At 39.6% G+C, this 27,927-nt stretch overlaps 1 protein-coding gene across 1 annotated transcript in view; it reads left to right on the forward strand.

Annotated features, from left to right (window-relative positions):
* Positions 1 to 852: 852 nt before the first annotated feature.
* SESN1 (sestrin 1) overlaps positions 853 to 27,927 on the forward strand; it is a 78,127-nt gene continuing 51,052 nt past the window's right edge. Inside the window, exon 1 of the mRNA XM_033055667.1 lies at positions 853 to 1,131. Coding sequence (XP_032911558.1) covers positions 868 to 1,131 — 264 coding nt within the window. The 5' untranslated portion in view covers positions 853 to 867. The remainder of the gene's footprint in view (positions 1,132 to 27,927) is intronic.

The raw sequence follows: 27,927 nt of genomic DNA on the forward strand, positions 1-27,927 counted from the left end.
GACACGTGGTCAAGTGAAACACGGGCGTGCTTAAACGCTTGCCGGTGCAAAGCTCTGAGGAAAACCGCTACGGGGACTGCTTCACCCCCGGCTGCCGCCAGCCATCGGCTCTCCATAACCTGCTGCGACAGGTCGCAGAATGCCCCCAAAAGCCTATCAAGCAGGACGACGGGAACACCGCGCGCTCACCCAGCAGCGAACGCTGCCTTTTCCCCTTTCCCGGCGGGAGTCTGGCCGTGCGCCGTGCTGCCTGCCGGGACACGTAGTCTTTCCCCCGAGGGCCACGGGGCCGCCCTTTGACCGGACTACAAATCCCAGCAGCCCCTCCTGGCACTGCCTCTCCCTGCTCCGATTGGACCCCCTGGCTGCGAGCGCTGAAATACGATTGGCTGACCGGCGTGTCTGTCATGCGGCCTCCCCGTGCTGGGCGGGGCTATTTCCCCCCAACCCCGAGTGCGGGGACGGCCGGGGGTCGGTGGCGGCCCCGGCGGGGAGGGCTGAGGGCCGTCCCGGGAGAGGCAGGGCCGGGGCCGCCCCTTCCCTCCATGCCCGGGGCAGGGAGGAGGAGCCGCCGGCGCCGCGGGGTGGTGGCCGCCTCTCTCCCTGCCGGGAAAGGCGAAGCCGCAGCGGCGCCGCTCGCTCGGCAGCCCCGGCGCGAGAGGGCGGCGGCGGCTGTCGGGGGCACCGGCCCGTGCTGCCCCCCATGCGGCGCGGGCAGCGGGCTCTGCGCTCGCCGCGGCCGCGCTCGTCGTCGTCTGTGTGGGCGGGCTGGCGGCTGCCGGGAGCCCGCCATGGGGCGGCCGCGCCGGGGCTGCTGCTGAAGAGGAGGCGGTGGCTGCGGCGGGGGAGCAGCGGCCGGGCGGCCCCATGGAGGAGCGGGAGGGCGAGGTGCGCTGGGACGGGCTGTGCAGCCGGGACGCCGCCGCCCGCGAAGCCGCCCTGGACACCATCGGGCAAGCCGTGCTCCGCCGCGCAGAGAGCATCGCCTCCGGGGCGGCCGCCGACGGGCTGCCGGTGCCCGCCGCCCGCGACGGGCTGGGCGAGGCGCTGGCCCGGCTGCTCATGCTGTCCAAGAGGTGCCCCTTCCCCGACGTGAGGGAGAAGAGCGAGGCCATCCTCAGCGGGGTGCAGGTGAGCGCGGCAGACCGCCCCCTTCGGCTTTGGGACCGGGCCGAAGGTCCGGCCCACGGACGGGGCACCTTCGGGTTTCGTCTGTGCCGCGAGGTGCGCGTCTGATCCACCCTGTCACATTTATTCCTGCCATTAATACGTGCTAGGTACTCTCCACCCCTACGGCTTTCTCTCCGAAGAAATATTTGAAAAAGCGTTATTAAAAGGCGGGGGGGTGGGGGAGAATATCTCACTGGAGACACTCAAAAAATACCTGGATTCGTTCCTATGTCACCTGCTCTAGATGACCCTGCCTTGGCAGTGAGATTTGGACTGGATGATCTCCAGGCGTCCTTTCCAACCCCAACTATCCTGTGAAAAAGCATGAAGTCTTTCAGTGCAGTCCAGCACAGAGGATTTGGCAATGAATGGCTGTGAAGTTGGGGCATCCCCAAGGAACCACTAAAATGACAACTTTAACACTAGTTTCAGTCTGTATGGCCAGTGCTGTGGTATTACCCGGTTAGCTCTAATAGAAAAGCAGGAAGGATTTGGATATTAATATTGTTAATATTAGTGTTGCAAATTGAAAGGACAAATGGGAAGTTTTGGAACTTTTAAAAGCCATATGAGCTTGCTGTTAAGGCAGAGCCTGTCAGAATGCTCTTCTTGTTGTTTATTGGTAAATAGTTTCTCCACTGGCATCGATAGGATCCAAACTATTTTTTTGCATAGCTCATGGGCAGCCTAGCCAGTAGAGGATTACATTTACTGACCTAATGCTAACAAAAATAAATCTTAGTTTGTACTCTTCCACTCTTACAGTCTAATTATAGTTACTTGCATTGTGATTCTCTTGCTCACCTCAGGTTTTTGCGCAGGTCTTGGAATTCTTGTCTCAATGGGTCTGTCAGCACTGCTAAAAATACTACTTTTAGCTGTAGAGTAGGAAAAGGAAATTCGGGTATTTCTTTTAATCACAAGTGAATACATAGGGCTGTGCTTGGAGATAGCTGCCTGATTCTCAATACTGAGCTTTTTCTGTCTGAACTTTAACAGGTTGAATATAGGGAAATCCAGGGAAACATAATAATATGTGAAAGTATTACAGATATAATAATTAATGTATTATATACATTAATATGTATAACATAAAAATTATATATTATCATATATAGAAACACACTTTGGGTTTGGGTTATTGGAGCTGAAAGAGTCTGTTTATTTTGTCTAACTTCTCGGTCGAGTGCAGTGTGATCAATACAGTGTAACTTATTTTACCCAGTTAAGGCTGTGTGTGGGGTTTTTATCAAAGCTGATGGTTTCACATAGTCTAATTAAAAGCTTAACAGCTTTTCTTTAAAAACTGAAGCAAAAACTGGGGTGGTGAAACAACCACCCCAAACTTGAATACTGAGTTGAAAACTTAATCCAGCATCTTCCCTGTTAAAGGTTCGTGTGAAAAGTAAGTCTGTTACCAGTGAGAGTGATGAGTTACTGCAACAGACTGCTAAGGGAAGACTTGTTTTTGTCAGGCTCAAGATATCAGTCTATTCAAAGGCCAAACAGATGGTGATCTCTCACCTAAATTTTGGGAGGAGATCAGAATACAGGACTGGAAGACTCCCTTTTAGGTTTTTATGTATTTGAAGTTAGTGACCTGTTCAACTATTGTGTGGTTTAGAAACTTTGTTACTTTTTTTTTTTTTTAAACTAGGCCAAAAAGTTCTGGCAGAAAATGTCTATATACAGCAAATGGAAGTTCAAATACTGTGGTCATTGCTGGCTTGATTCGTAAACATAGGTGTGAAAGGTTTAATAGCTGTGAAACAAATTGTATTTGCAAAAGGTGCAGTAAAAGTTTACCAGCAAGTTAAGCAAAATAAAATTAAATATAATATTATTCTAAAAAATGCTTTAGAAGCTGCTTTTTAAAATTTTCTTTTTTTGGAGCATAGATCTGAGAGAAGTATTCTGTGTTTTATGAATTTAGTGTGGCAAATCTTAGTTCTTATGTCTGTGCTCATAAGTGAAAATTTTCATTGTAATCTTTGGATCTACATTTGTTGGAGAAATAATCCAGTGCAAGTATTCTGTTTTGGATGCTGAGTACTATTGTCAGGCATGAAATGATTTTGTTAATTAATATTGTTCAGATCTTTGCAGTGAAGATGGCAGATAAAATAATTAAATATTATCACCCCACAGAACTTGTGGCTTTCAGCAGTGCTTCCAAAGACAAATAGCTTAGTAACATAAAAATGTGAAATCCCATTAACTGTACTAGCATTTGTATTACTTTATCTCCCTGTTTTGGGATCTGAAACAATACTGAAGTCCATAGCAATATGTACAATTATGTTGTCTAAAGTTATTAAATGGCATAAAGCCCTCTGCAGGAGAGGCAACTATGAGCCCAGAAGTTTTCCTGTGAAGTGGATCTCCCCTCATTCTCTCTCCTGTGGAATGGTCCATCCCAGACTAGAAGTCTGAGCCTGGACTCATATATTTCTTTCTATCCCTCCCCACCCCAGCTGCCTCAGTATGGAGACCTGCAAAATGTGCTTTATTAGTCTTTCAGATTTGCTTCCAGCATAAATCAGTGAGGAAATCAAAGATTGGAACTTTCCATGTGGTCTCATTGCTATTTCTTTCCTTGAGTTAGTGCCCTCTGGCCTGCTGGGGCAGTCAGCAAATATTTAGCATGAGCAGCTGGTGCTCCTGGTGATTTTGCAGCTTTATGTCTGTAGCTGGTTGGTAGAATGCATGATAGGGCTGGTGTAAGCTGCAGGCTTGGCAGCAGCCTTGTCAGCATGGCATCCCTCTAAACCTGCTTTTGTTATGTTTTGGGGTTTTCTTCCCCCAGATAAAAATTCCTGTGATATATGCTGGAATGCTAAGTGTGTGGCTTTCTTCTTTGCTATTAATAAATGGCATTAATAATGTTATTATTAATAAACAATATTGCTTGTATCAATCTATAGAATTAATTATTGCTTAACAGAAATTCCTATTGATTTGGCTCATGTGCAGGACAATGAGTTTTCTCATTGTAGGATATATATATTTATATATAATAACATATACTTTTTTACTTGAGACTATATGTGTTTTCTCATTTAGAATAGACAAGTTGTTTTTGTAAGGGTTGTTATAAAGAAAGTGTCAGCAAACTAGTCCCCCTTTTCCCTAATTTTTGATTTTATTAATAAAAACAAGTTCCTAAAGCCAGTTTGACCTCAATAGACAATTTAAAAAATATTTTTAAAGATATTTCAATTGCAATGCTTTAACCAAGTGAAGAGACTTTCAATGTTTGCATTTGAAAGTGTTTGATGAATTGTTTTTGAGGTAAAACCCCCAGTGCGTATCATAAGTTCTTGATAAATTCTTGCTCATGGGGTATTTTGAACATATTTATAGCATAGTGCCTATGACCTTGCAGAGTAGTGCGTCATTCCTCCCAGTGTGCTGGGTATCTGCACACCAACACAAATATATTGGGAAAGAACAGCAGTGGAATGTCTAAACATTAGAAGTCTTCTGCCAGCCTTAGCTGGATCAATCAGATCTATATGAGTGGAATATAAATACAAGGTGTTTGGCCATAGCTGGAGGAGAGTCACTGAAAGGATGAGATTTGGTAATTTAAATCTCTTGTAACCATTCAGTGGAGAAAACTCAGCAGAACATACTGCTCTCCACAGGTAAATTCATTCTCTTCATAAACAAAGACAATACATAGATGGAGGGCAGGTTCTGCAGGTGCAACAAGATCTAGGATAGAAGATGACAACAGCAGAATAAAACCCTTAAGCGTCAAAAAGCATAGAATTTGGCATGCAGAGCTTGACTGGGGGGCAAATATAAGCAAGAAACAATCTTGACCTCTTTGAGAAGTTGTCTAATAATACCAAACACTTGCATTAAAGGGAAAAATTCGTAATGAAAAAGGACTCCTCTCTGTTGCTCTTTTCATTGATGTAAACAAAAGAAACATAGAAAGTGCACAAAGGTGTATGAATAAAGCTACGCTGATCAAAAACATAAGGAGGCATAGATAAAATATTGGAAGAAAGCAAGGAATAGAAGATCCACAGATTAGTGGATTAGCAGATAGAGCTGAGGTGATTGAAATGTTTTTTGAAACGGTTAATCAGGCCTGTGTTGTCAATAGCTGTGATAAAAGCATAGATAGTACCTTCCTAGGCTGAAGGGCGGGGGGGAAAACCTGTACGTTGCTTGGATAAACAACAACTTTTCAATCTAGTAGGACCTGATGAAATAAATTCCAAGGTGCTTAAAAAAGCAACTAGCTGAAGCAATCTCATGTAGTGGATTGCAATGTCAAGATAGTGGAGGGAAGTAGCAGGCTCAGATTACTTGGTGCATACCTCTTCAGTGTAGGCTAAAGGGGATGGGATGATGAGGAAGCTGATGGATTTTAACTGTAGCTCAAAGAAAAAAAATTGGACCAGTGTTGGAACACATTTTTAGTGCCTAGGAAAAGAAGTTGAGCAACAGGCAAAGCAGACTTAACCAGGATAAATTATTTTAAATCTAGCATTGCTAGTGCTTCTGTGATGGAGTAACAGGCCTTGTGGTGCAGAGAGATTCTATTATATTGATAGGTTGATATACTGGAGTCCTCGATGTTCACATGATACCCTTATTAGCAAGCTAGAGAATTGTTATCTATAAACTATACTTCAGTGAGTAAAGTTAGCTGGAAAACCATCCCCAGAAGGCAAGCAAATCAGGTAACAACTACTTGGTACAGGCTCTACAGGGTCCTGTCCAGCAAAGTCTTAACACATTTTTATGCATTGTTGAATAGATTACAAGCTGGGTGAGAGAAAGAATACTGGAGAACCACCATATAATCTAAAACTACTTTAATATTTAATGTGAGCTCGTGTCATATCTTCTATTCCTTTGGATTTTTTTGTGAAGAAAGTTTGATGTACTTAGTGGTGATGTGGTCAGCTAAAAGGATGCTTGAGATAATATGTTCTCAAATAAATGGGGATGAAAAGCCTGCTGCAAAAGCAAAGAAAACATGAGTTAGAATGAATGAACAGTGGATCTAAATTCCAGAAAGACTTGGGTTGGACATTTGGGGAAAATTTCAGTATTAGGATAGACTATCCAGTCATGTTTATCACTATATCTAAACTGTTCTTAAACATCAGGCAGGAGTGAGATGCTTATTTGATCTCTCCCTGGGAAATGCAGAGCATTGCTAGCTGAATGATTTTTCTTTCCAGCCTCTTTTTCTGTGTTTTTTATTGGTAACTGCTTGGAGGGACTTCAAGAACCATCTAAGTCCTTCCCCTTTGATCTTCAAGACTATATTTACCAGACAAACACTGCTCAAACCTGTGGTCTGAAACCTGTCTCATACATAAAAGCATGAGGTGGGCTTGAGGGGGTGGTTTTGATTACCTCTTTGTTTTCTCAGGCCTGCTGCTTTAGTGGATAAATGTATCAGAATTCCACAGTTTGCCAGCAGCTGTTATGGCACAGAAGAGAAGGGGTCATGTCAGCAGCCAAATATATCTTCTTGTCTTAAAACCTTGAGGGACTGATTGGGATCTAGGCTTGCTTGGCAGAGCCGATGGAAGGTAATATCCTTCCTTTCCAAATCCTGACAAAACACTTAAAATTTAAATTGAGTGAGAATCCAAAAAGGATGGGAAGACTTCTAGTCATAGCCAAAGCAGACATTGTGTCCTCTGCCACTGTGGTAGGACAAATAAAGCCTCTGCCAGGAGAGTAGTAATTCCCCTGTGTGCATCCCTAAGGCATAAAATAGGAGTTACTTTTCTGTTTCACTGCTATATTTGTTCTAGCAATGTGAACTCACAAGAGAATTCACTCTTTGCTTTCTGAGTGCTCCATGTCTGAGCTCTGTGTGCAGGCTTGTTAAGAGTAAAGAGGGTCAAAATTATGCTCATTGCTTCCAAATGGTTTTTCCTGATGAGTGGTGTTATGGAAGACTGACTAACTTTCCAAATCTTTAATCTGGGGGTAATCTTTGATGAATTACTTTATAACTTTGTCTAAAGTCTTGTTTAGCTTTCCTATAGAACACTAGTAGTTTTCTTTCACGAACTTTGAGATCTCATTCTAGGCAGATCTGTTAGGTTTAGGATTTTTGTCCAAGTTAATTTGTCTGTGTCCTGCTGCATGATAGGGATGTTCCCCTGTGATTCTTTTACTGTTGGTCAGCCACCAGAGAAGGGTGTCTCACTTGAAATTTATAGTCTATTCAAGCTTAAGAATTTAAATATGGTGTCCTCACTGGTGATGGTGAATCTGATCCATCTGGGAGCTGACTAGTCCCTCTGCACAACGCCAATACCCAAATCAGTTCCTGTTTCCCATAGTGCTCTTATATACAGTGAATTAAAACATCCCTTTTTGTGAGTTCACTTCATAACAAAAGCATGTTCTGTCTCCTCTGGCCATGGGATGGGATGGATTTCATTATTCATTGTAGGTGCTCCCTTAAAAATCTACGTGTTGCTTCACCAGATCACTAGTTTAGAAAACATCTGTCTGTTATGGGCTTTTTTTGGTGGTGTTTAATACTCTTGCTTCTCTCAAATTGAGACAGAATATGGAAGTAATGGCATGATGCTTTAAAATTACTGGTCTTGTTTACAGTGTCTGCTGCCTCTGCAGTATTAATTGTAAATGTGTTCGATGATGTGTCTGTATCACATGTGTGGGGTGAGGCTGGCTGGAGATGTTAATGGAGTAGAATTAATCTTGACATGTCAGGGAATATTCTGGGCAGGAGTGTGAATGTATTTTTTTAAAGACCTAAATGCTCAGTAAAACTCAGATGACCTTATCTGACTCTTCCCTCCTTCAGCCTACTTGCCTCCTTTCCTAGGGCTTCAGGCTACTGAGAGATGAAATTTTCCCTTACTGATCTTGTCAACTGCAGCATTGCCGGAACTTGGGAATGTCTTTGGTTGAAATAAGGATTTGCTTGAAGACAGTGGACGTTCTCAAAGTGATGCAAAGCAGGGCATCTGGAGCACTTCTAATGCTGTTTCTGTGTTTGGAGCCTTTCTATCATTTTCTATGCTAATGGTATGCCACTCTTTGTGTATGGAAATGAACTTTGCTTTGTCAGCTTTTCCTCATAATTGTTCAAAATGACTTGATCTGTAAACTTACGAGTTTATGTGAATCTGCTGAATTGATTTTCAGCACATCATAACTAGAATTTTTATTTTCAGAAGTGAAACATGAAGCACACATTTGATAATATCTTGGTAGATATTTTTTTTTTGACTGCATTGAAGTACTTTAAAACTGAAGAAATTAAGCAGAAATGTTTCCTTATCTCTTGCTCTTTAGTAATAACATAAGCAATTATAGGATGTGTATTGGTGGCTTAGTTAAAAAAGATTTGTGTCCTGTCTTTTTTGTTTTTTTAATAGGAACTAATATCTAGAGATCTGTAGAAACCAGAAATGCTTCAGCTTGAATGCATTTTGTAAATAGCAGCATCTGTTCTCCTGATCTAGCTGTCACTAAGTCACATGAGCTCTTTTTTAGATTTTTTTTAAACTTTCTTTTGATTCTGTTTCTTTCTAGAGATAATTTTAGTACTTGATGGTTCATTTCAATTCATATCTGGATATGATCCTTTCCAATCTACACTCATTTTCTAGTGTCCACTTAGGTCTCTATCTGAAATTGGTTTTTTTTTGCTCTGGCACTAATAGTGTATGGATAGCAGTGATCCTTCCCGTCTCTGCATTGGTTTTCCTAGAAGTTCTGCTTTAAATTTCCAAAAAGCCAATTTATATTTTTTGGGATTTTTTTCAATCATATAATTTGTCTGGTTTATTATGTAAATAACTACCTTCATTTTTGGCTCTTGGCTACATTTGGATGCATTTTGCTCACAAATGGGGAAATTTTATGTATCTTGAGGAGATGTTCAAGCAAAGGGAAAAGTTTTAAGATTTTGGAATGCTTTGTAAATTAGCATACAATACTAAGTAAAATTAAATAAAATTTAAATGTCAATATTAGCATACAATATTAAGTAAAAAATGTGTGGACTTCTAGGTTATGTAAAATAATGTATCTTCTGTTAGTCTAAAGTATATTACTTTAAAGAAAATTACATTGTCTTACTGTGACAAGTGCAAAGTGAGCACTAAAGAAATACTTACTGTTTAGTCATCTTACTCCTGACTTTTTCTTCAGGTTAGGGTTTCTCCTTTTAAAATAAACACAGTGGAAAAGTACTGAATATACCATTGTGGGCCAGAAAAAAATAGTTTTGAAAGCTTGATTATATTTTCCTGTGGATACTGAGTGTTTAAATTTCCAAAAATATGGTTTGCTGTCAGTATGGTTTTCTATTCCAGTAAATTGTTTACAGTTTAACAGGGATTGGAGGGTGAGAAAAATTTATCTCTCCAGAAATCAAGGGAAGCATGGAAATCTTCACTTGAAGCTACATAAATGAATTAAATAAAAAAAGTTAAATGGTGGCATTTGTTTCTTGTTTACTGCCTTCCTGGTGTTTTCTGTGACTTTGACTTTTGTTTTTTTTCCTTTGGCTCTTTGTTTTTTTTTTCTGCCCCCCTCCCCCGGAAAGCTTAGGTTAAATTACTGCCACAAGTTGGTTTAGGAAGGTGAACTGGTTTAGTTCTATTTAAACCTAGTAAACAATTTACCATTTTCCTTACTTCAACCTTATGTAGAAACCAAGATGGTTCTTTCATATAATTTTAGGTTAAAAGTATCACCAAGTGTTGTGTTCTAGTGCAAGAATGTTACCCAAAAATATACTGTGCTGGTATTTTAAAAATAGAGGTGATGCTACTTATGTAATCTGATAACGTGTCTCTTCTGTGCAACTGCAAGAACTTTCAATTCAAGCATTGTACTGTAGAAAAACTGAAAACTGCTTCTGAAAACATGTGGGGTTTTTTTTCCCCTGTAAATTAGTTAGAAATTGTAACTTTTCTCACTATTCTGTGTCTTCTGGAGTCAGGAATAAAGTTTTCTTGGTGTTAGGTCTTTTCCTGGCAAGTCCTTTGTCTGCCTAAATAGCTGATTGTCTCTGTGGGCCTTAGCTTTGAGATTCAAGGTGTAACCACCTCTTCACCAAATTTCCTTTCCTGGGATAGTCTTGCTTGCAACTGAATTGTTTTTAACAGTTTTCTTCTGAGACAAATATTTTTCTCAAAGATTCCTAAACTCCTAGTGAGTAAGCATTGAATAATATGAAATTTTTTCAAAGGAGGAACAAATTGAAAATGCAAACTTATTTAAAGCGCAAAAGCCTTTCCCATGCGCTTTTTTCTTTCTTTCTCTCCTTTTTTTGGGTGGAGGGGGGGATGGTGTCTGCTTTTGGGAGTAGGAGAACCTTTTTTCTGACAGATTTTTTTTTTTTCCATTGCATCTTGTTGCTGAGCCTGTTGCTGGTGTTCTGGTGCAACAAAACTTTCAACTTTAAATGCAGCCTGTTTGCCAACAGCACATTCCACTCAGATTAAACCGTTTGTTTGGATTTTCCAGTTATTCAAATTTTAGTTCTAAACTAGTTTCACACTGATATCTTTGTAGAAGAAAGACTGAAGAAAGGAAAAAGTTTAAGAAAAGCTTTCTTTTTCTGTGAATTTCAAGTTGGCGCTGATTGCAAGCTTGTGTCCCTTTAACAGCACTAAATATTTGGCATCTGCTGTGCACAAAACGTGTTCTGGAGCTCATCATGTTATAAGTCCTTATCAGGATAAGACTGCTTTTGATATTTGCTGTAACTTCCTTTGTGTCCATTCTGTCCTTCCTACTTGTGTCACAGAAAAGGTTTTGGAAACCTTAGAACTTCACCTAGACTACATTTTTTTAAGAGTTATGTTTGTAATGATTGTTTATATTTACCTAGAAATTGATGTGTAAATAGTGTTCTGTAAGAGAAGCTTAATTCTGTCATTTTTATTGCTACTGTTCTGTTCCACGAGGTAGGAAAATAAACCAAATGGCAATGTTTTTGCTTGGCTTTTAGAAGGCATATTGCTATCTTGCCTTGTAGTGTTTTGCTTTTCTAGCTATTCAGCACATGGCAGTTCTGCTTGTGATATTGTCTGTAATCTGTCAGAAGAGTATGTGTAAATTGGGCATATCAGATGGTTTCTTCTTTTTCCTTCATTATTTGGTGTCAGGCCTTTCTGTTGAAGGATTCAAGATTTTCAGAAAGGTTTCACTAGGAATGAAAACTGTTTTTTAATGCAGAAGATACCATTTGTACTGCACCATGTGAAAATTTTAGATTGTAAAGGTAGTAGTTAACTCTGTAGCTTATGGCATTAAGTGAATACTTGAGATTGAAGCACAGACTATTTTGCATTCTTTATACTTTTTAGAGTTTTCTGTATATTTGTGTATAGTGATAGAAGACTGGGGAAAAGTGCTGGTTTTATACACTCTGAATTTAGTGTGCAGATCATTACTCCTAAGGACAGAGGAAAATATGGCTGCTTCACGATGCAAAAATTAATTTTGTGGTGGTAAGGTGTGGTGTGCTTCACATATATGTGGCTTCCAGCTACGTTCCTCCTCTCAGAGCCCAAGGTCTGCAGTGCAATGTGTCACACTTCCCCATGTTTTGGGAGGGAGCTACAGTTCTTGGATATCAGATCTTTGGGGTAGGGTAGCCACATGGCTCAAAAGTAATTTCCAGTAGCAATAAATCTTCATGTATGGGCATAAAAACACGCTAAGGGGATTGCAAAGTTCTACTTTCTGAAATTTCACATGGAAGCTAAATGACTTGCTGTCTGTTCTCTAAAAAAATATTTGCTAAAAAATACTTGGGAAGATGTCCTGAGGCCAAAAAAACTGAAGTATTTTACAGAGAATAAAATCAGATTTTAATACTATCTTTTAAAGCCCTTCTTGATTGTGTTGGGAAACTGAGAATTTTTCTTGATATGCGCTCACTCAGACTCACAAATTCCCTGTTTACTGATGACTTCACGAATAAAAGTGCCTTTTGAGGAGTAAAATGTCTTCGAAGAGATAATCTCAGAGTTTGTGTCAGGGACACTGGTGTGTGAGGACCAGAGCTTGAAGTTGTGGTGAAAGTCTATGGCTTGAGTGGAATGTTATCCCAGGTTATCCTTTGCTAATATAACCTGTCTGGTTCTGTCCTGTGTGAGGGTCTGGGGTGAGATTTTTCTTTTCACATGTAGCTGTTTTAGACAGCTGTAAGGAGATGCCTTCTCGATTCTGAAACAAACATACAAGTCTATCATCATGTGTTTTCAAAATTGAGCAGAAAAATGAATACTAATCTTCAAAATATCTGCTCTATGTACTTGTTGAGGGTAGAATGTCAAGTCCTGCTGCTGAGCCACAAGTTGCTGAAAGGAGCCCCTTGCTTTCTGAATTCCTTCTCAGAGAGGTGTCCAGGTGTGGCTGGATGCAGTCTTAGCCTCAGAATTCTTTCCTGCACAGTATAAAAGCTAGAACTGCTAGCATTGTATGTGTAGGATATAGGATAATACAGTGCACTATTGCAAAGCAATTATATTAAAGCTCACAAGAAGGAATAATTGAGTAATGTGGATGTAACTCACCTTATCAATGCTCTTGGGCAGATCCTCTCTTAGCCTTAAGGAGTGTCTGAAGGAATATGCTAGAGAAACCTAGCCTTATGAAAGTGGACTGGACTTTCATAGTATAAAGTGGCCACCTGCCAGTTCCATGTCAGCTTAGCAGCTTGTCTGCCAAATCTTTGCGTTGCTATCAGGATACTGATTTGGGCTTAGTTAGCTAGACTGCTTTAGCATAGTTCAATACCAAAACCAGCACCTGGCCTGATCTCAGCCCACCACTGATAGCTTTGCAAACAGGACATTGTCCAAGTTGTTTGACCACATTCCAGGGTAGAGTATCCTGCTACAGTACTACTTGAATATTTGTTTAAAAATAAGAGTGGACAGTCCAACTGGTCAGGACTTGTAAAAAGCATTGAGCTCCTTTGTTGTCTAAAACTGCTAAGAAATGTAAGTGGAAATCAAATTGGAAAGACAACATGCTGTAAATTTTTATAATGCATATACAGTGTAAGAGGCAATCTAACAAAGAACTAACTCTAAATTCTTAAGCCAAGCATAATTAATTTTGAAATAGAATGAAGTGATTTTCCTAGGGATAGTTTAATGTTAAATATCTTCTTCTGTATGTAACAGAAGCCAGGGATAATATAATTTAATAGCCTCATTTGAGACTTGATTCCTTTATCTGGTGCAACAGTAGATTCTGATCCTCATTGAAATAAAGCTCTCCATCTCCTACAGACTAAGACACTCTTCACGTGGGTAATAGTCTGTAATACATAATTACATAGTTTATGCTTCTGAATATTGAGCTCTCTTTGAGCAGTCTTGAATCCTGAGACTTTTAAATGGCAAGGGGAAGCTTCTTCTAAGAAGTTATTTGAGGTCTTAACGATTCTGAGTGTCATAGAATGATAAAGAATTGAAGCAGAATGCTGTATTACATTCTGTTGCAACAATATTGTACTGCTTTAAGAAAACAGAGAAGAGAAATTGCTATTATGTCCTTGTGGCAGTTGCTTTCCTTCACATGATTACATGGGATCATGAACCTTCACAGAGTCTGATTTAGAAATCCAGCATCATCTGTAGGAGAGCACCCTAAAGGGAAATGCTGTCATTATTGATGCAAATTCTAAATTTCTAGAAGAATCTTACAGCAATCTTATTTATTTCTCTCTTGTAGTGGAATTGAAGTCCCGGAACTGTGTAGGGCAGATTATTTAATAAAGAATGGATTTTGGTTTTTTACCCCTTTGGCTCTGTATTTGTATTGGGTTTGCATGGCAAGGTTTTGGTTTCGGAGCAGCTACAGGGTGACTTCTGTGAGAAGCTGCTGAAAATTTCCCCTGTGTCCAGCTGGCTCCAAGATGGGCCTGTCACTGACCAAGGCCAAGCCCATCAGTGACAGTGGTAGTACCTCTGGCATAATGTCTTTTAAGAAAGAGGAAAAAGCCCTGTGCAATAGCAACTACAGTGAGAGAAGGGAGGGATATGTGAGAGAAACAGCTCTGCAGACAAGGGCAGTGAAGAAGGAGGGGGAGGTGGTGTTTTAGGCACCGGAGCTGAGATTCCATTGCAGCCCATGGTCCAGACCATGGTGAGGCAGGATGTCTCAGTGGAGCTCTGTGGTGGAGCAGATTTCCACCTACATCCTGTGGAGGATCCCACACCAGAACAGGTGCATGCCTGAGGAAGTCTGGGAGCCTGTGCATAGCAGGCTCCTGGCAGGACCTATGGCCATTGTGGAGAATGGAGCTGTAGAGGGTTTGCTGGCAGCATTTGTGATGCTGAGGGGGACCCACGCTGGAGCAGTCTGTTCCTGAATGGCTCCACCCCACTGGAAGGGACCCACGGTGGAGCAGTTCATGAAGAACTGCAGGCCTGAGGAAGCACTTTGGAGAAGTTCTTGGGGAGCTGCCTCCTGTGGGGAGGGACCCCTGGAGCATGGGGGGAAGAAACAGCAGAGACGGTGTATCTGACCACAACCCCATTCCATGTTCCCCTGCATTGCTGGGGAAGAGGAAGTAGAAAATATTGTGAGGGAAGTTAAGTCCAAGAAGGTGGGGTTGGGGGGGGATAAGATGCTTGAAAATATGGGTTTATTTCTCATTATCTTACTCTGATTTATTAATAATTTAAATTAATTTCCCCAAATCAAGTATGTTTTGCCTGCGATGGTAACTGATGAGTGAGTGGTCTCTCGCTGTCCTTACCTTGGATTATGAGCTTTTCTTTTGTTATTTTCTGTCTCCCTGTCTAGCTGAAGAAGGGAGTGATAGAGCAGCTTTGGTGAAGACTTGGCATGCAGCCAGCACCAACCCACCTCAGTATTGGAACTAGTTCTTTGGTGTGTTTTTTTGAGAGTGAAATTTAGAATTTGCTGGAATATCAGTGTTTATTTGGTTGTTACAGAGTTGATTGGTGTCTCCAAAAAACCCTGTTTTTGTGAAAATGTTCTGCTTTTGACAAAGTGCTTGCAGTGAAAGGCTTCCTCAGTAAGGACTGAAAGTCTCATGGAGAATAGGAAGAAAAATACAGGTTTTTTTTCATTTTTCCAATCATAACAGTAAGTGTTCATCTTATCTTTCTTTCTAGAATGCTTCTAAATATGTTGACTTCAGAAAACTAGCATGAGATACATGTTTGTATTTTTTTTTTTTTAATTCTGGGATCTTTTTTTGAAGGGGGGAAAAGAGTGTGTTGTGCTACAGAAATAGGATGCAATATTTTTTTGTACCACAAGAGGAAAGCATTTTTTCTTTGTTCTGATGAAACTTATTATGATATTAAACACATTGGTTTAATTAGATTGTTGTGGTAGGATCTAGGGTTTTTTCCCCTTTATTTTTTTCTGAACATTTTAATTTTGAACTGAAGTATTTATTGCCTTAGCAGTAGTATTTTGGGCACTTATTGTGACATTTGGAGGGAACAGCTTTACTGAGGGTACTTACATTAATACCATCAGATGATCTAAAAATTATAAATTAAAAGTAAACCAGCAGGTACTTCATTAAAGATGTTGTGTACCACAGACATTATCCTGAAAAAAATCAACTGCCTATTATTCCTGAGAGCAGCCCTGAATTGCCAGAATGGCTGCTCCTTTCAGTGTGTTATAGTGATGCATATATGTGCTTGCAGGGTTGAAGCCCCTGTGTTGGTTGGTCTGTCCAGAAGTATCCTGAAACGTTGCTGCAGGATTCTGTTTCAAATCTCTCTTAGTACTTCCATTTGTTATGAACAATCGTGTGTCTCCCCTTACAGGTTTCAGGTTTCCTGGAGTTTCAGTGGCCATAAGTGTGATCACTGTGCCAAGCTGACACTCACACTTGTCTCTTAATTTGAGAAGTTACACTGTGGCTAAAGATATGCAGGAAACAAGTTTTGGTGGGCCATAAGAAGCTTGGAAGCACAGCATCTCTATTTTTTTGTGGTGGTATACCTTTCAGCAGGGCCTGAGAGATTAAATGTAATGTCTTATGAATGCAGTTGCAGTATTTTCAGGAATAAATTGGCTCAGTGTGGGCTACCAGGCATGCCAGTTACCACAGCAGTAAATAGACATTCCTCATTCGTGCGTGCTTCACAGGACTCCCATGTGGAATGAACTTAAGCTGGTGCACCTGCTCCAGGAAGATGTAATGAATTTGAAGGAACACTTGGGGGAGACTTCATGTCTTATGTTTTGTCGCCAGTTTTTGATTTATTTGAAGTGACATCAATATGAATTGAGATGTATTACACTAAAACTCATGACAAATGAAACTTTTATCCTTTTTGTCTCATGCTAATTATGTAACATGAAAACTTCTTGTGATGGGGCATACAGATTTTTAGGTGTTTTTTGTTGGTGATGATATCTTGCTAGTTTTCTTTAGAAATAATGTAATTGTAACTGACTTAAAGCAGTGGTGATTGACACAGTTGTAGGAAAGGGAAAAGAAAAGCATTCATGAATAAGAAGTTTGTGATAATAGGTGAATCAGCACTTTATATATGTATTATGAATACTTGCTACTATATTGCAAGTTTCATGCCTATTTCTATTTCAATTCATGATTGTTACTGTTTCAGTTTTGTAAGGCATTTATCTCCGACTGAAACTTCCCTATAGTTACCTCTGTATTGTTAATGAAGCCTTGTCATCAATATGTCTTTTAAAAAAACAAAACTGAAAGAAGGAAAGAAGGCACTAACTGCAAGAAGTCACCTCTTCTGAACACAGGAGGCATACATTCCCACGTATTTAAAAAAACCCCAAAGCCAAAACAACAACAGAAGAAAATCCTCTGCCCAACTACAATGATATTTTAATAATTGAAAGAGTTGAGATAAAATAGCTGAGGCTTGTGAAGGAAATCAGTCCTGAGTATGTATGATGGTGTCTTCTGTTGTGGGCCATGGCATGGACTTTCCCTGATCTAACCAGAGAATAGTAGTATAGGTACTAAGTGAAGGGAATAGCCATAATCAGTCTATCTTCTTTTTCTGAAGGATTTAGCAAGGGATCTATATGAAGGACTTTAAGGGAAATGAAATTATTAGAAAGCTTTGGTGGATAACTCCTAACTTTAATTTTGAGCTTACCAGCGAAGAATTTTAAAGTAGCTCATGGCACCTAACCAGTTTTCTAAGAATAGATTCAACAGAAGAGTAGATTCTAATTGGGAAGAGAGGGCTGGCATTTAATGTTTTAGGACTTTTTAGTTTCTGTTAAACAAAATTAACCAATAAACATGTTTAAACTATCACTGGAATAAAATAATAATTTCTGCTGAACTGTATTATCTTAAGTGAAATAATTTTCTTTATTCCAAGCAGACTAAAACTACTGCATTGTTAAGGCTAAAATCTATTTAAATACTGTTAATTGTCCACTATTACAAAGAGACAGTGGAAAATAGAATTCTTTGGCAGTCTAGAAACTATATGATTTGCTGCGTGACTGTGGTGCACAGGAGTTGCTGGTGTGTTCTCAAAGGGACCCTGCATGGTAAAACTTCCTGGCTGCATTTTAGCTTCTAGCCTGCTGGATGGCAAGGCCTTATTGCATGGGAAAGGTGCTCTACTTAATTCAGCCCTGGCTGTAGCAGTGACCCAACAGAGACTGCGTCTGTCTCCAGAGATTTACTACCTGTGTCTAGTGCATCAGAACATAGGTAGTATTTTTAGTGAAAGAAGGGGGCTGGAGTTTGTGGCCTCTTAGATGCAAATATTCAAATTGTTTCAACTCCCTTACTATATGTATGCAACTGAAAGAGTTAGTTTGTATCTTAGAGGTATTTTTAGGTGCAATGCTCTACTGTTTCTTGTGCTTTGTTACTTACTGCTTCTTACTGCTTCTTACAGCCTCATTCAGGGCAATGGTTCAGCCACTTGGGATACATTTACGTAATAATTGTGGCAGAGTTTACTACGCAGTGTTTTCATTGACAAGTTTGTCCCTGCTTTATCACTGATGTATTGTTCACAATAAAAGAGGTGAAGTTCTGCAACATGGGGGTTCCTCTGTCCTGTGTTATAATTATTTGTCAACACTAAGGTTCTGGTTTTCACTAGGTCACTGAAATACGATTATGCAGTCTAAGGACAAGAGCTGAGTTCAGGAAGCTTGTGTTTATGACCCAACTCAGAGCTTCAAAACTCAGGATCCTTCTAACTCTGTAGCTAAAGCCAGTGAGCATCTAGGCAGAACTTCAGATGTTCAGCCTTGCTTAAGGGTGTTCCAGGTCTGGAAGTGGGCAGTAGTTCCATGTCTGTGCTCAAGTAAGCTCACTGTAGATCCAGAGGATAAATGTTTCCTTCTATCTCCTCTCAGGGCTTGCAGAACATGCTGTTCTTGGAGCATGTTTACTGAAGACCTATCAGATGGGCTTTGCACAAAACAAACCAGAGCTACCCCTCCCACTCCTGAGTAATAGCTGAGTGGTTTAGAACATTCCCAAAGAGTGAGGACTCTGAGTTCAGCACCTTTTCTCCCTGAGGTGGTTCAAAATCATGCCCTTTACATGCCTGGGCTCCCAAGATGAGAGAATTGAGCTAGCTTCTGCTCTCATTTCCAGGCCTGTGAACAACTTAAGAATTGCACGTAAAGCAGGACTAATGCAGTTGGAAGAGCTGGCTGTGTTGCCATCATTAGGCATCTTAACTTCATTTAGAGAGGAAGTGAAATCACCTTGGGCCCAATAATGACTTGGACTTGGGCTTTATCTTGTTTAAGTGATCTCACTGCTGAGATGGGAGCAGCAGTCTCTAGGCTTGAGGTTGTGGTAATGAATAGATACAGTTGCCTTTTTGCGGTGGGCAGAAAGCTCTAGCACAGTGAGAGATGAGACTGATCAGGCACTCCTAGCTTTGGTGCTTCCTGTTGGTCAACTTAGGTGACTTCCAACTTGACCCACAGGTTTTGTTAAGTTAAGGTGCATTACCCTCCTCAATTTCTGTATAACTGGAAAAGATAACTTTTGTGTTCCTGGGTAGTAGAGTGAAGTGTGATCTTTGCTAAGAGATTCAGACTCTTGAAGAAATGTTGTCTTCAACATGGTTGGACTTGTCTGCACAGTGTTTGTTGTATTTGTAAATTTGGCCTTCCAGTAAGTGGTACTTCCTTGAATTACTATTTAGAGGCTTCTGCACTAGATAACTAAGCTGCCTTTGTTATGTTCCTGTGGTGAGAATGCACACGAAACTTCCAGGTCACAAGCATCTGAAAAGGCAGTTGAAAGTGCAGATGTTTTGTCATTTCTTCACGTTTATAGTACACAGTCTGTCCTAATGCATAAGGGTGATTATCCCCATGCTGGTAAACATCGTTCTCTTCAGTGAGGGTCCTTCCTGTAGGCTTGAGAACTTCTCTCCCTTCCTAGATCTCCAGACTTCTTCTCCAGAATTCTTATCCCCTCACACTTGAGGGCACTGTAGATTCATTCTTCTTTTATAACTGACTGGTGCTAGAAGCTCTTTTTGGAGGTTTGAACCAAAACTAGGTGTCTGTTGGTATTTTTTATGAGTTTTCTATTTATCTTTAGTTTCAGAGAAAAATGTTTGCATCTAAAAGTTTCCATTAAGGGGAAAGAAGAACAGTTCTTTAAAATATCAATGGGTGTTTGTATAAGACTTCATAGAACAGTTTGGCACCTGGAAAGGAAACATTTGGTCTCTAGTGGATTTGCGACTTACTTTCAAAATCCAAGTGCACTGAGATGTGAGTAACCTGCACTACTGCAGCTAAGTGGCTGAAACAGGGTTACAGAACCAGTAGGACAGTCTGGAGGAAGAGCAAAACAGTGTTGACAAATATTGTCAACTGGGTTGAGTTTAATAGAGGATGAGGCTGAAATTCTTCTTGAAGGGAACTGTGTATTCTTGTTTCTATTTAAGTTTTCCCATGTCAAGCTTTTTCAATTGACTGTACTGTGCAGGAACTAGATCATTAGCAATAAAAGAACCTGAAGTTCTTCCAAGTTTATATTCAGGCCAAATGAAGTAAGCCTCAAGCAAACATGCAAGTAGATGACATAAGAGCATATATTAAATGTGCTGAGGCCTTTTTATTTCCCCATCTCCTAATTATATCGAACAATAGGAGATGAAATACATGTCTCTTTAGTAACACTATGCTTCAACTCTGTTTAATAGACTTTTTTTCAAACATAGATATGTGTGTAGTTAAATCTTGCTCATAGTGGATGGCCATGGGCATTGTGAAATGCCTGAGGTTTCATGAACAGGACCATGAAAATCTGCAACCTGAAGAGCACCTGAGTTTTTCTCTGTGACTGAGCTGACAGGGTATGCGCTAACACTTCCCTTCACACTCAGGCCTTCTGATTTTAGGGTAACTTCCCATGATTGCACATGAACTAAATTACCATTGACTTTGGAGTAGCTCATCTATAAAAACCTGACTTGTTGTGTCGGACTTGCTGTGTAAAACACATCAAATGGGGAGCATGCTGTCAATTGTTGTGGCTGAAGTGACAAGATTTAACTCACAAGATGGTGGTTAATTGATTGTTTGTGGTTGTGTGAACTTATTATGATAGCAGGTCTTATTAATGTTTACTTTTCCTTCTGTATTTAAGCATGCCTGCATGCTAAAACATATATTCCAGCATCTTCAAAACTTTTTCTTAAAGGATTTTGGAAAGGAAGGAAATGTAGCAAATGCCAAACATCAAGTCGTGCTGTAGACAATTATTGGTTTAATCTATTGGCAGTAGATTAAAGAAGGTGGCTGATGATGGCCAGTTCTTCCCTGTTTTCCCACAAGACTGGGCTAATAATTTTCTCCCTACCTTCCCTAAGTGACGTGAATTAGTTATATGATACCTGGGGTGACTGTTTGGTGACCTCTTAGTTGTAAAAGCTTTTATGAACATCAGAAGCCTAGAGTTATAAATATGGAACTTTAAAATAGTCTGGGGTTTTTTTGTTTGGTTCGTTGTTGTTTCTGGAATAGCTAACATAAAACCAAAGGCTGGCCCATTGTCAGGTTAACAGACTTCCTTTTTGGCGATTCCTTCCCTCTTCTGTGAAGTTTTAATCTTCAAAATATCACATAGAGAAACAAGCAACGAAACCAAAGGAAAACAAAACCCCCATAGTTTTCCTTTTAACATTAAGTTATCAATGTCCTTGAAAATGTGGGAGTTGGGAGTTAGCCCTTTTGTTGTAGATCATTACACTTTGGGTGTGGAACCAGGGAAAGTAGCAGTTTGTGCAAAATGGAAGCTGGTAAAGCTGTGCTTGTGTAATGGTCTTTTTGATTTCTCCCTGCTGGAAATCTGGGAGTGTCCCTGACCTAAATGGTGAACATTTATTAATTTAATCTATCCCACAGTGATTTCCTGCTTGTGGACCCCTTACGCATTACTAGACCCAGCTGGTTTGGAACGGGTGATTTACAGAGTGTAGTTAGTGACTGTAGTTAGATCTGTACCTGGACCGAGTTCAGGAACAGCATTGAGCTCCTACAGTTTACATTGTCCAAGTGTTGGTTTGGGAGTTTTACTTTTTACATTTTAGAAGAGCCACTCTGTAAGCTGAAGGGGAGAACAAGTGCAGAACTCTGGCATTAGGCTTTCATGGAATGAAGACACAGTTCAAGCTCAAATAATACCATTTCTTCTAGTGATTTCTTCCTTCTTGGAGAAGAAGAATTTGAGATATGGTTTTCAACAGATGACAGTCTAGCAGGTTGCACCTCTGGCTCAAGATACCAGCCTCTTGGAGGACAGAGGCTTCTGGGCTCACTGCTTCAGGTGAGTTTGGGGCCAGGCAGAGCCTTGTGCAGCAGTGCTCAGAGCTGAGCAGGGGTTGTAATGCGTGCTGTTTGTTTGCTTGTCTGGAGAGGGACCTGAAACAAGGGGTGAAGTCTAGTTACTGTTTCTGGAGTGGGAAAGAGAAGTACAGGTTGGTGAGGGAGAGCAACACAGTAGCTTGTGAATATAGGAGGATTTCGCTGAGGCTTGTTCAGTGTTATCTCCCCTTCACTGTAGCACTCTGGGAAAGGAAAATTCTGTGATCCATTAAGTTGTGAGAGCATAAACCTTTGAGAATCTTTTCAAAGCAAAGCAGTGTTTTTCAGTAAGAGCTTTGTGTGAGTGTTTATATGGGGCAGTAGAGAGAGGTATTAGGAGAAAGCGTAGCTAATAGTAACACAATAAATACTTCTTTGTAGTTTATGCAGTTCTGGCTGATTGTTTAGTTTCTTGCTCTTGAAAGGTGCCCTGTGAAATTTGAAGATGTCTGTAGAAAAAAAATTTTAGAAATTTTTTTCCTTGTATTAACCTTCTAATAGTCTGATTGCCAAATGGTAGGGAGATAAAAGTTCATTCAGCATTAGATTGTTGAGACAACCAAATACTGAATCATAATCCTAATGTCTGTTTTGTGCCAACTGCCAAATAAAATCATGTTATTGGAATGAAGTGCCTATATCCTGCTAAGGCACAGGAATACTTGGCAGTTAGCAGACAGTCACTTCACTAAACTCTACAGCCAGGGATTGTAAGGAAAGAGCAGAACTTGCAAATATTAGATTGGCAGAATTTAAAAATGAAAGCAATGTGAATGGTAAAATCCAATAAATAAATGTCTTTATTTCCAGGCTAATAATGATCTTTTGATTCTAGTTTTTGTGCAAATTCTCTATGATCATTTTAATTATATATGCAGGGTATTGTAGCTTTTTTACACTTACTCTGCACTGCCAAACTCATCAATGTTTTCTTTATTAATTTTCTTTGAGGTAGACCAGCTTTGGTCTCTGAATTTCAGATTCCATTTTCTGCTGTCTGGGCATAGATCATATTTATATCTGATGACTTGATGACTGTCTTACTTAGTGTATCCTAAACTGAACTCGTTTCAGCTTTTCCCTTCCCTGAACTGTCATTGTCATCTCATTGCTTTTGCTTCCTACTTTGCCATCATCTTACTGTTTTCCTAGTGTCACATGATGCCAACTTTCATGTTGCATCATAAATTCAAAAATTTGTTTTTAAAGATGTGTTCATTTCCACTGGTGCTTACTACATAAAGATATTGATTTCTGTATTGACTGTACAGACAGGATCTGCCCAACTTTGTGTGCCCATAAGGCACATACCTTGCTGGGACTGTATCAATAACAGCCCTTCTGGATTGCACATTCTTGCATCATGCAGCGTGCGGGGCTGCAGGAACGCATCCTGCTGACGCACAGTAGCATAACAGAAGGTACTGCTGAGGAAGGACATGGGGGTGGGGAGGTGGGGAAATAAAGCAAATGAAGTTCAGCTGTTTGAAATCCCAAATGAAAGAAAAACTGTCAGCCTGGAGGAGGTCACAATTTAGTGCTGCAGCTCCTTGACAGTGTGTGACAATTTAGGATTATCTGCATAAATCTAAGACACTGCCAAAAGGAGGTAAGTGAAATAGAATCTTTCTGCTTTGTTTGGAATTTTGTTTTGTTTTGTTAGCTTGACCTGTTTTTTTTCATGCTGGTTGTGCAGAGGCTTTTTACACAATTTTTCCAGTCCTTACTGGTGAACCAAAAGAAAATGCCTTGGTAGCATGACTTAACTATGTATTGTTACTGTTAGAATAATATTCAAAATGTCTACTTTAGGTCTGTCTGAATACAGAAAATTACAATTCTTTTCCTGAAATTCTCCTTAAAGGTGCTAAGTGTCTCCAATAGCCTTCAAACGTATTTAAATTTTAAAATCTTATTTAAAATGAAACTTAGGAAATAATAGAAGCTGTACAGACAGTTCTCAAATAATTTTGATTTCTTCCTAAGAGATTAGCACTGGGATTGTGGTTATTTTGTCATTCGGTCATTGTATTTGCAAAGTTTTACATTGAATCTATAGACTTGTCAGCTTTAAATTCTGCTAATCAAAAGATACTGTAGTAAGCCTTTAAGATCAAATCTTAACTTCTTAAGCCTTTGCCAACTTGGTGTCACATTCACATTCATGTGTCCTGCTGTTGAAAGGCACTTTCAACAAGTTGTCTTATTGCAAGGAGGGGACAGAAATATAATCGAGACTTTGATCTCTCAAGAACTTGGCACATAAATGTTTTCTCTGACTCTTTACTAAGAAATCTTCCTCTGGCATTTTTCCCCAAAATGTGCTTTCTCTTGCTTCAGTAATATTGAAATGGGCTTAACAGTTCTAGGAATGGCCTGGGAGATGAGTTCTATTCCTGGCCTTGCCACTCTCTGATTTGCTGTGTGGTCTTTGATGAGTTATAGCCCCATTTCAGTTTGCTTATCTGTAAAATGTAAGTAATGCTCATGGAACTTCACAACCTTTTTGAGTTATGTGAAAAGCTAATAGGATGAATTTATAGAAGTATATTTAGTTGAAGTTGAAATACTTTCTGCTAACTTGTATATATCATTGCACTTTAGAAAACTTCCATAGCATGACATATTTGTGTGAAGAAAATTGTCCATAGATAGAGTATGGTGGAAATTATCTAAGAGATGTTGTAATTTTTTGTGGTACTTTGAAAAGGCAACCTACAGTGCTGTTGTTTGCAATTTCATTTTATTGCCATTGCACTTCACTTTTCATTTACTTTAATTCAGAAATGGCTAAACATGTTCAAACTTCCAAAGAAACTGAATTTAAGGTGGGGGAGAGAAAAAGTAAGAACTATGTTATATCTTTGCATCTACATGTGCTAGCATTTTCCTTCCTTAGAATCCTAAAACATTTCAGCTAGGGGTAGGGTAGATATTCTTATCAAGACACTAAACTTTGTTTTGCTGGCATTTGAAATGTAGCTAGCTTTGAGAAGTGAGGAAGCTTTTTAGTAGGACACAGCAGTGCTGCACAGTATGTCAGGAGACAAAGAACAACACAGTGAAATGATAAATGAAAGCAGCATTTGGCCACACTGGAATCTGACCAGTCAAGAATGGTGTTTATAACCAAAGGAGAGCAAAACACCCAAAACCATGGCTTGTTTCAGCATGTTTGCCAGTCTTTTTAGCTTAAAATCAGTAATGGGCTTTACTGAAATCATTCCTTTAAAATGGTAACCTTTGGAGCCAGGCTGAATTAGCATACCTTGCATTAGTAAAACCTCAGCACAGTTAGAAGATAAGTAAGGCTTACAGGTTAGGCTTTTGTATATTTGAGTTGCATATTCTAATAAGCATACTCTGTTTGCATATTTATTCTGCCATCTTACAAGTTGTATTGCAAAGTGGAGCTAGGCAAGAGGACAAAATGTGGAGAGCACCATCATCTTGAAACCAGCTATGGCTGCAAAGTAGACCTCATAAAAGCTGTAGAATTGAGCTATGGTTATGCCATATCTTTTCTGGGAGGCAGATACAAAATAATAGTACATTTCTGCAGCTGTTTGCAGAAGTTGCAGCGTTCAGTTTCAGAAAGGTTTGTCCTCCCTAGGTCATGTTTTCAGTTATAGAAATGTTTTCTCTTGCGAAATTCACATGTATTAATGTAGGGTGCCAGGCTGATCACTGCAGCTGTTTAAAATAGAAAAGCAGATGGAACAAATAGGAAGATTTACCACACAGCTTGATCTCTTCCCCTGAAGCAGCCATTCATCATCAGCGCCGCCGAGACAAACAGCAAAACGAGTTTCCCTTCGTGGCTGTGATTGGGCTCAGAGAGGTGGCAGAGCTGCACAACAGCCTCAGGATTGGCTGGGGCAGGAACACACCTCTGGAATTTGTTTATTTCCCAAAAATAAGATACAGTCTTTTACATTTTGCCTAGAGATCTTTTATCTTGCGTTTAATATCTAAATAAAGTAGAACAAACACAGTTAACCTCTCTGGAACAGATGTAGTACTTTAGATGTGTGAAATGAATTCAAGTTTTTTGGGTTTTATTTGGTGGTGTTTTTTTTGTTTTTTCTTCATTTTCTCCTGAGAAAATTATGCCTCTGTGAATTGTCTAGATCTGTTGTTTGCATTTTTCTGGGTGACTATATATGATATTTGAGAACTTTCTTGCATCTCAACTAGAGCTGAAAGTTGTTTTCACATTTTATAATGTATTGACTTCAGCTTATATTAATGGCAGTTATTCTTCTAAAGATGTATTTATGTCTGCTCAGTAAAATGTTTACACTTGCAGAACTGTCTTTCATTATTTTTCTAAATATCAAGCTACTTTTTCTGATAATGTTTTAGTGAGTTCTGGCTTCTTTTTAAATTATGTTAATCAATTTAAATAGTTCTGGATTTTTTTTTTAAGTTAAGGACTTAAACTGTTTTGATGCCTTATGTAAAATAACTCCAGACTACAACTGAATGAGAGATTTGATCATCTGCAGTGAATGTTCCAGCTGAGTAAGTATCTGGCATAACTGAATACATCAGAACTCATTAATCTACTTCCTCTCTCTCTCTCAAAAAAAGGTAGAAAATTATATGGAAAACACATCTGACTTTTGTTGTGGTTCAGATGGGATGCATGCAGAAGCAGAGGACTGTGAAAGGCTAGTTTGTGAAGCAGGAACTTGTGGTTGTTATCAAGTAAGAAGGATTTGAACAAGGACCAAACACAGGAATATTGACTGTAGGAGTTCCTGCCTTCAGAAGAAGAGGCAAAGATACAGAGGAGAATGGGAATGGAAATGAATGAGAGGGAAGATTAAAGGCAAGAGAAGCTGACTACCAGAAAGCTCTTAAAACTCAAGTTCAGTTTTTTTCCTCCTCCCTGAATAATTGGTTTTGCTTTAGTTATATTTAAATATGGATAAAAGCAGTAGTTAGTAATATTTAAATTGCCAATCAGCTTTTGAAAAAAGCATTTATTTTCCTGATCTCTACAACAGTTGAGATTTTTAAAAGATTAGCTGTGATACCTTACTGATGTTGCTTAACTAATATTAAACATTCCCTTCTTAAAACTTTGCACCCTCAGTGATGGTTTTATAAGCTTTCACATTCTCCCATTAAAATTCCGTGCTCTTTGGGGGAAAGTGAGGAGGAAATGACAGTAAATTGCCAGTAAAATATACTTTAAATTTCCTGATACACGTCTCTTTAATTGTTTGTTTAAAATCACAACCCAGAAAAGTGACTGAGAAAAGCGTTCCTCAGAAGCTTAAAAAAAAAGTATGTAATTCAACAGCTGCAAATGGAGGAGTGGGATGGTAATGGTATTGTTGATTCCTAAATTTTTTGTTAGCTATCAGCTAGATAACAAGCAAAACTTTTTCTCTAAAGAAAACTTCCTTCCTGTTGAGTAGGAATGGGAGAGTGAGCAGCCTCATTCCTTTTATGCTCACTTTCTAGCTGTTTATTGGAATACGTTCAAATTAAGGTAATTAGGGGGCTGTGTGAAGGAGGGGAATCTTGTTCAGTGCTGCAGAGATTTCTGAAGACTTGTTTTAAGAAAGGGCTTCTCTGGCTGCTTCCCTTTTCTAAGCTGTAGGAAGTCCTGAAAATAACCTTTTATATCTGTGCCTTAGGGCTGATACAACAAGTTAGAGTTTCTTTGGCTTGCCAGCATTATGTTTGCATATCCTGGGACTTAGTGAGACTGAAGTATGAACCTGTGCTTTCAGATCTAAATTTGAAAGGGAGTTTCATAATTATATTGTTATAGTCTTCTGTATTGCATATGAAAATGTTGAACTGTGCTCTCCCCTTTATATAAATGTTGCTGCTATTTAGTCACTTTTGTGGAAAAAAATATGCATGTTGTCTTCCCTTTCTCCATAAGTGTAA

The sequence above is a fragment of the Catharus ustulatus genome, chromosome 3, assembly GCF_009819885.2.
Source record: "Catharus ustulatus isolate bCatUst1 chromosome 3, bCatUst1.pri.v2, whole genome shotgun sequence".
Taxonomy (NCBI): domain Eukaryota; kingdom Metazoa; phylum Chordata; class Aves; order Passeriformes; family Turdidae; genus Catharus; species Catharus ustulatus.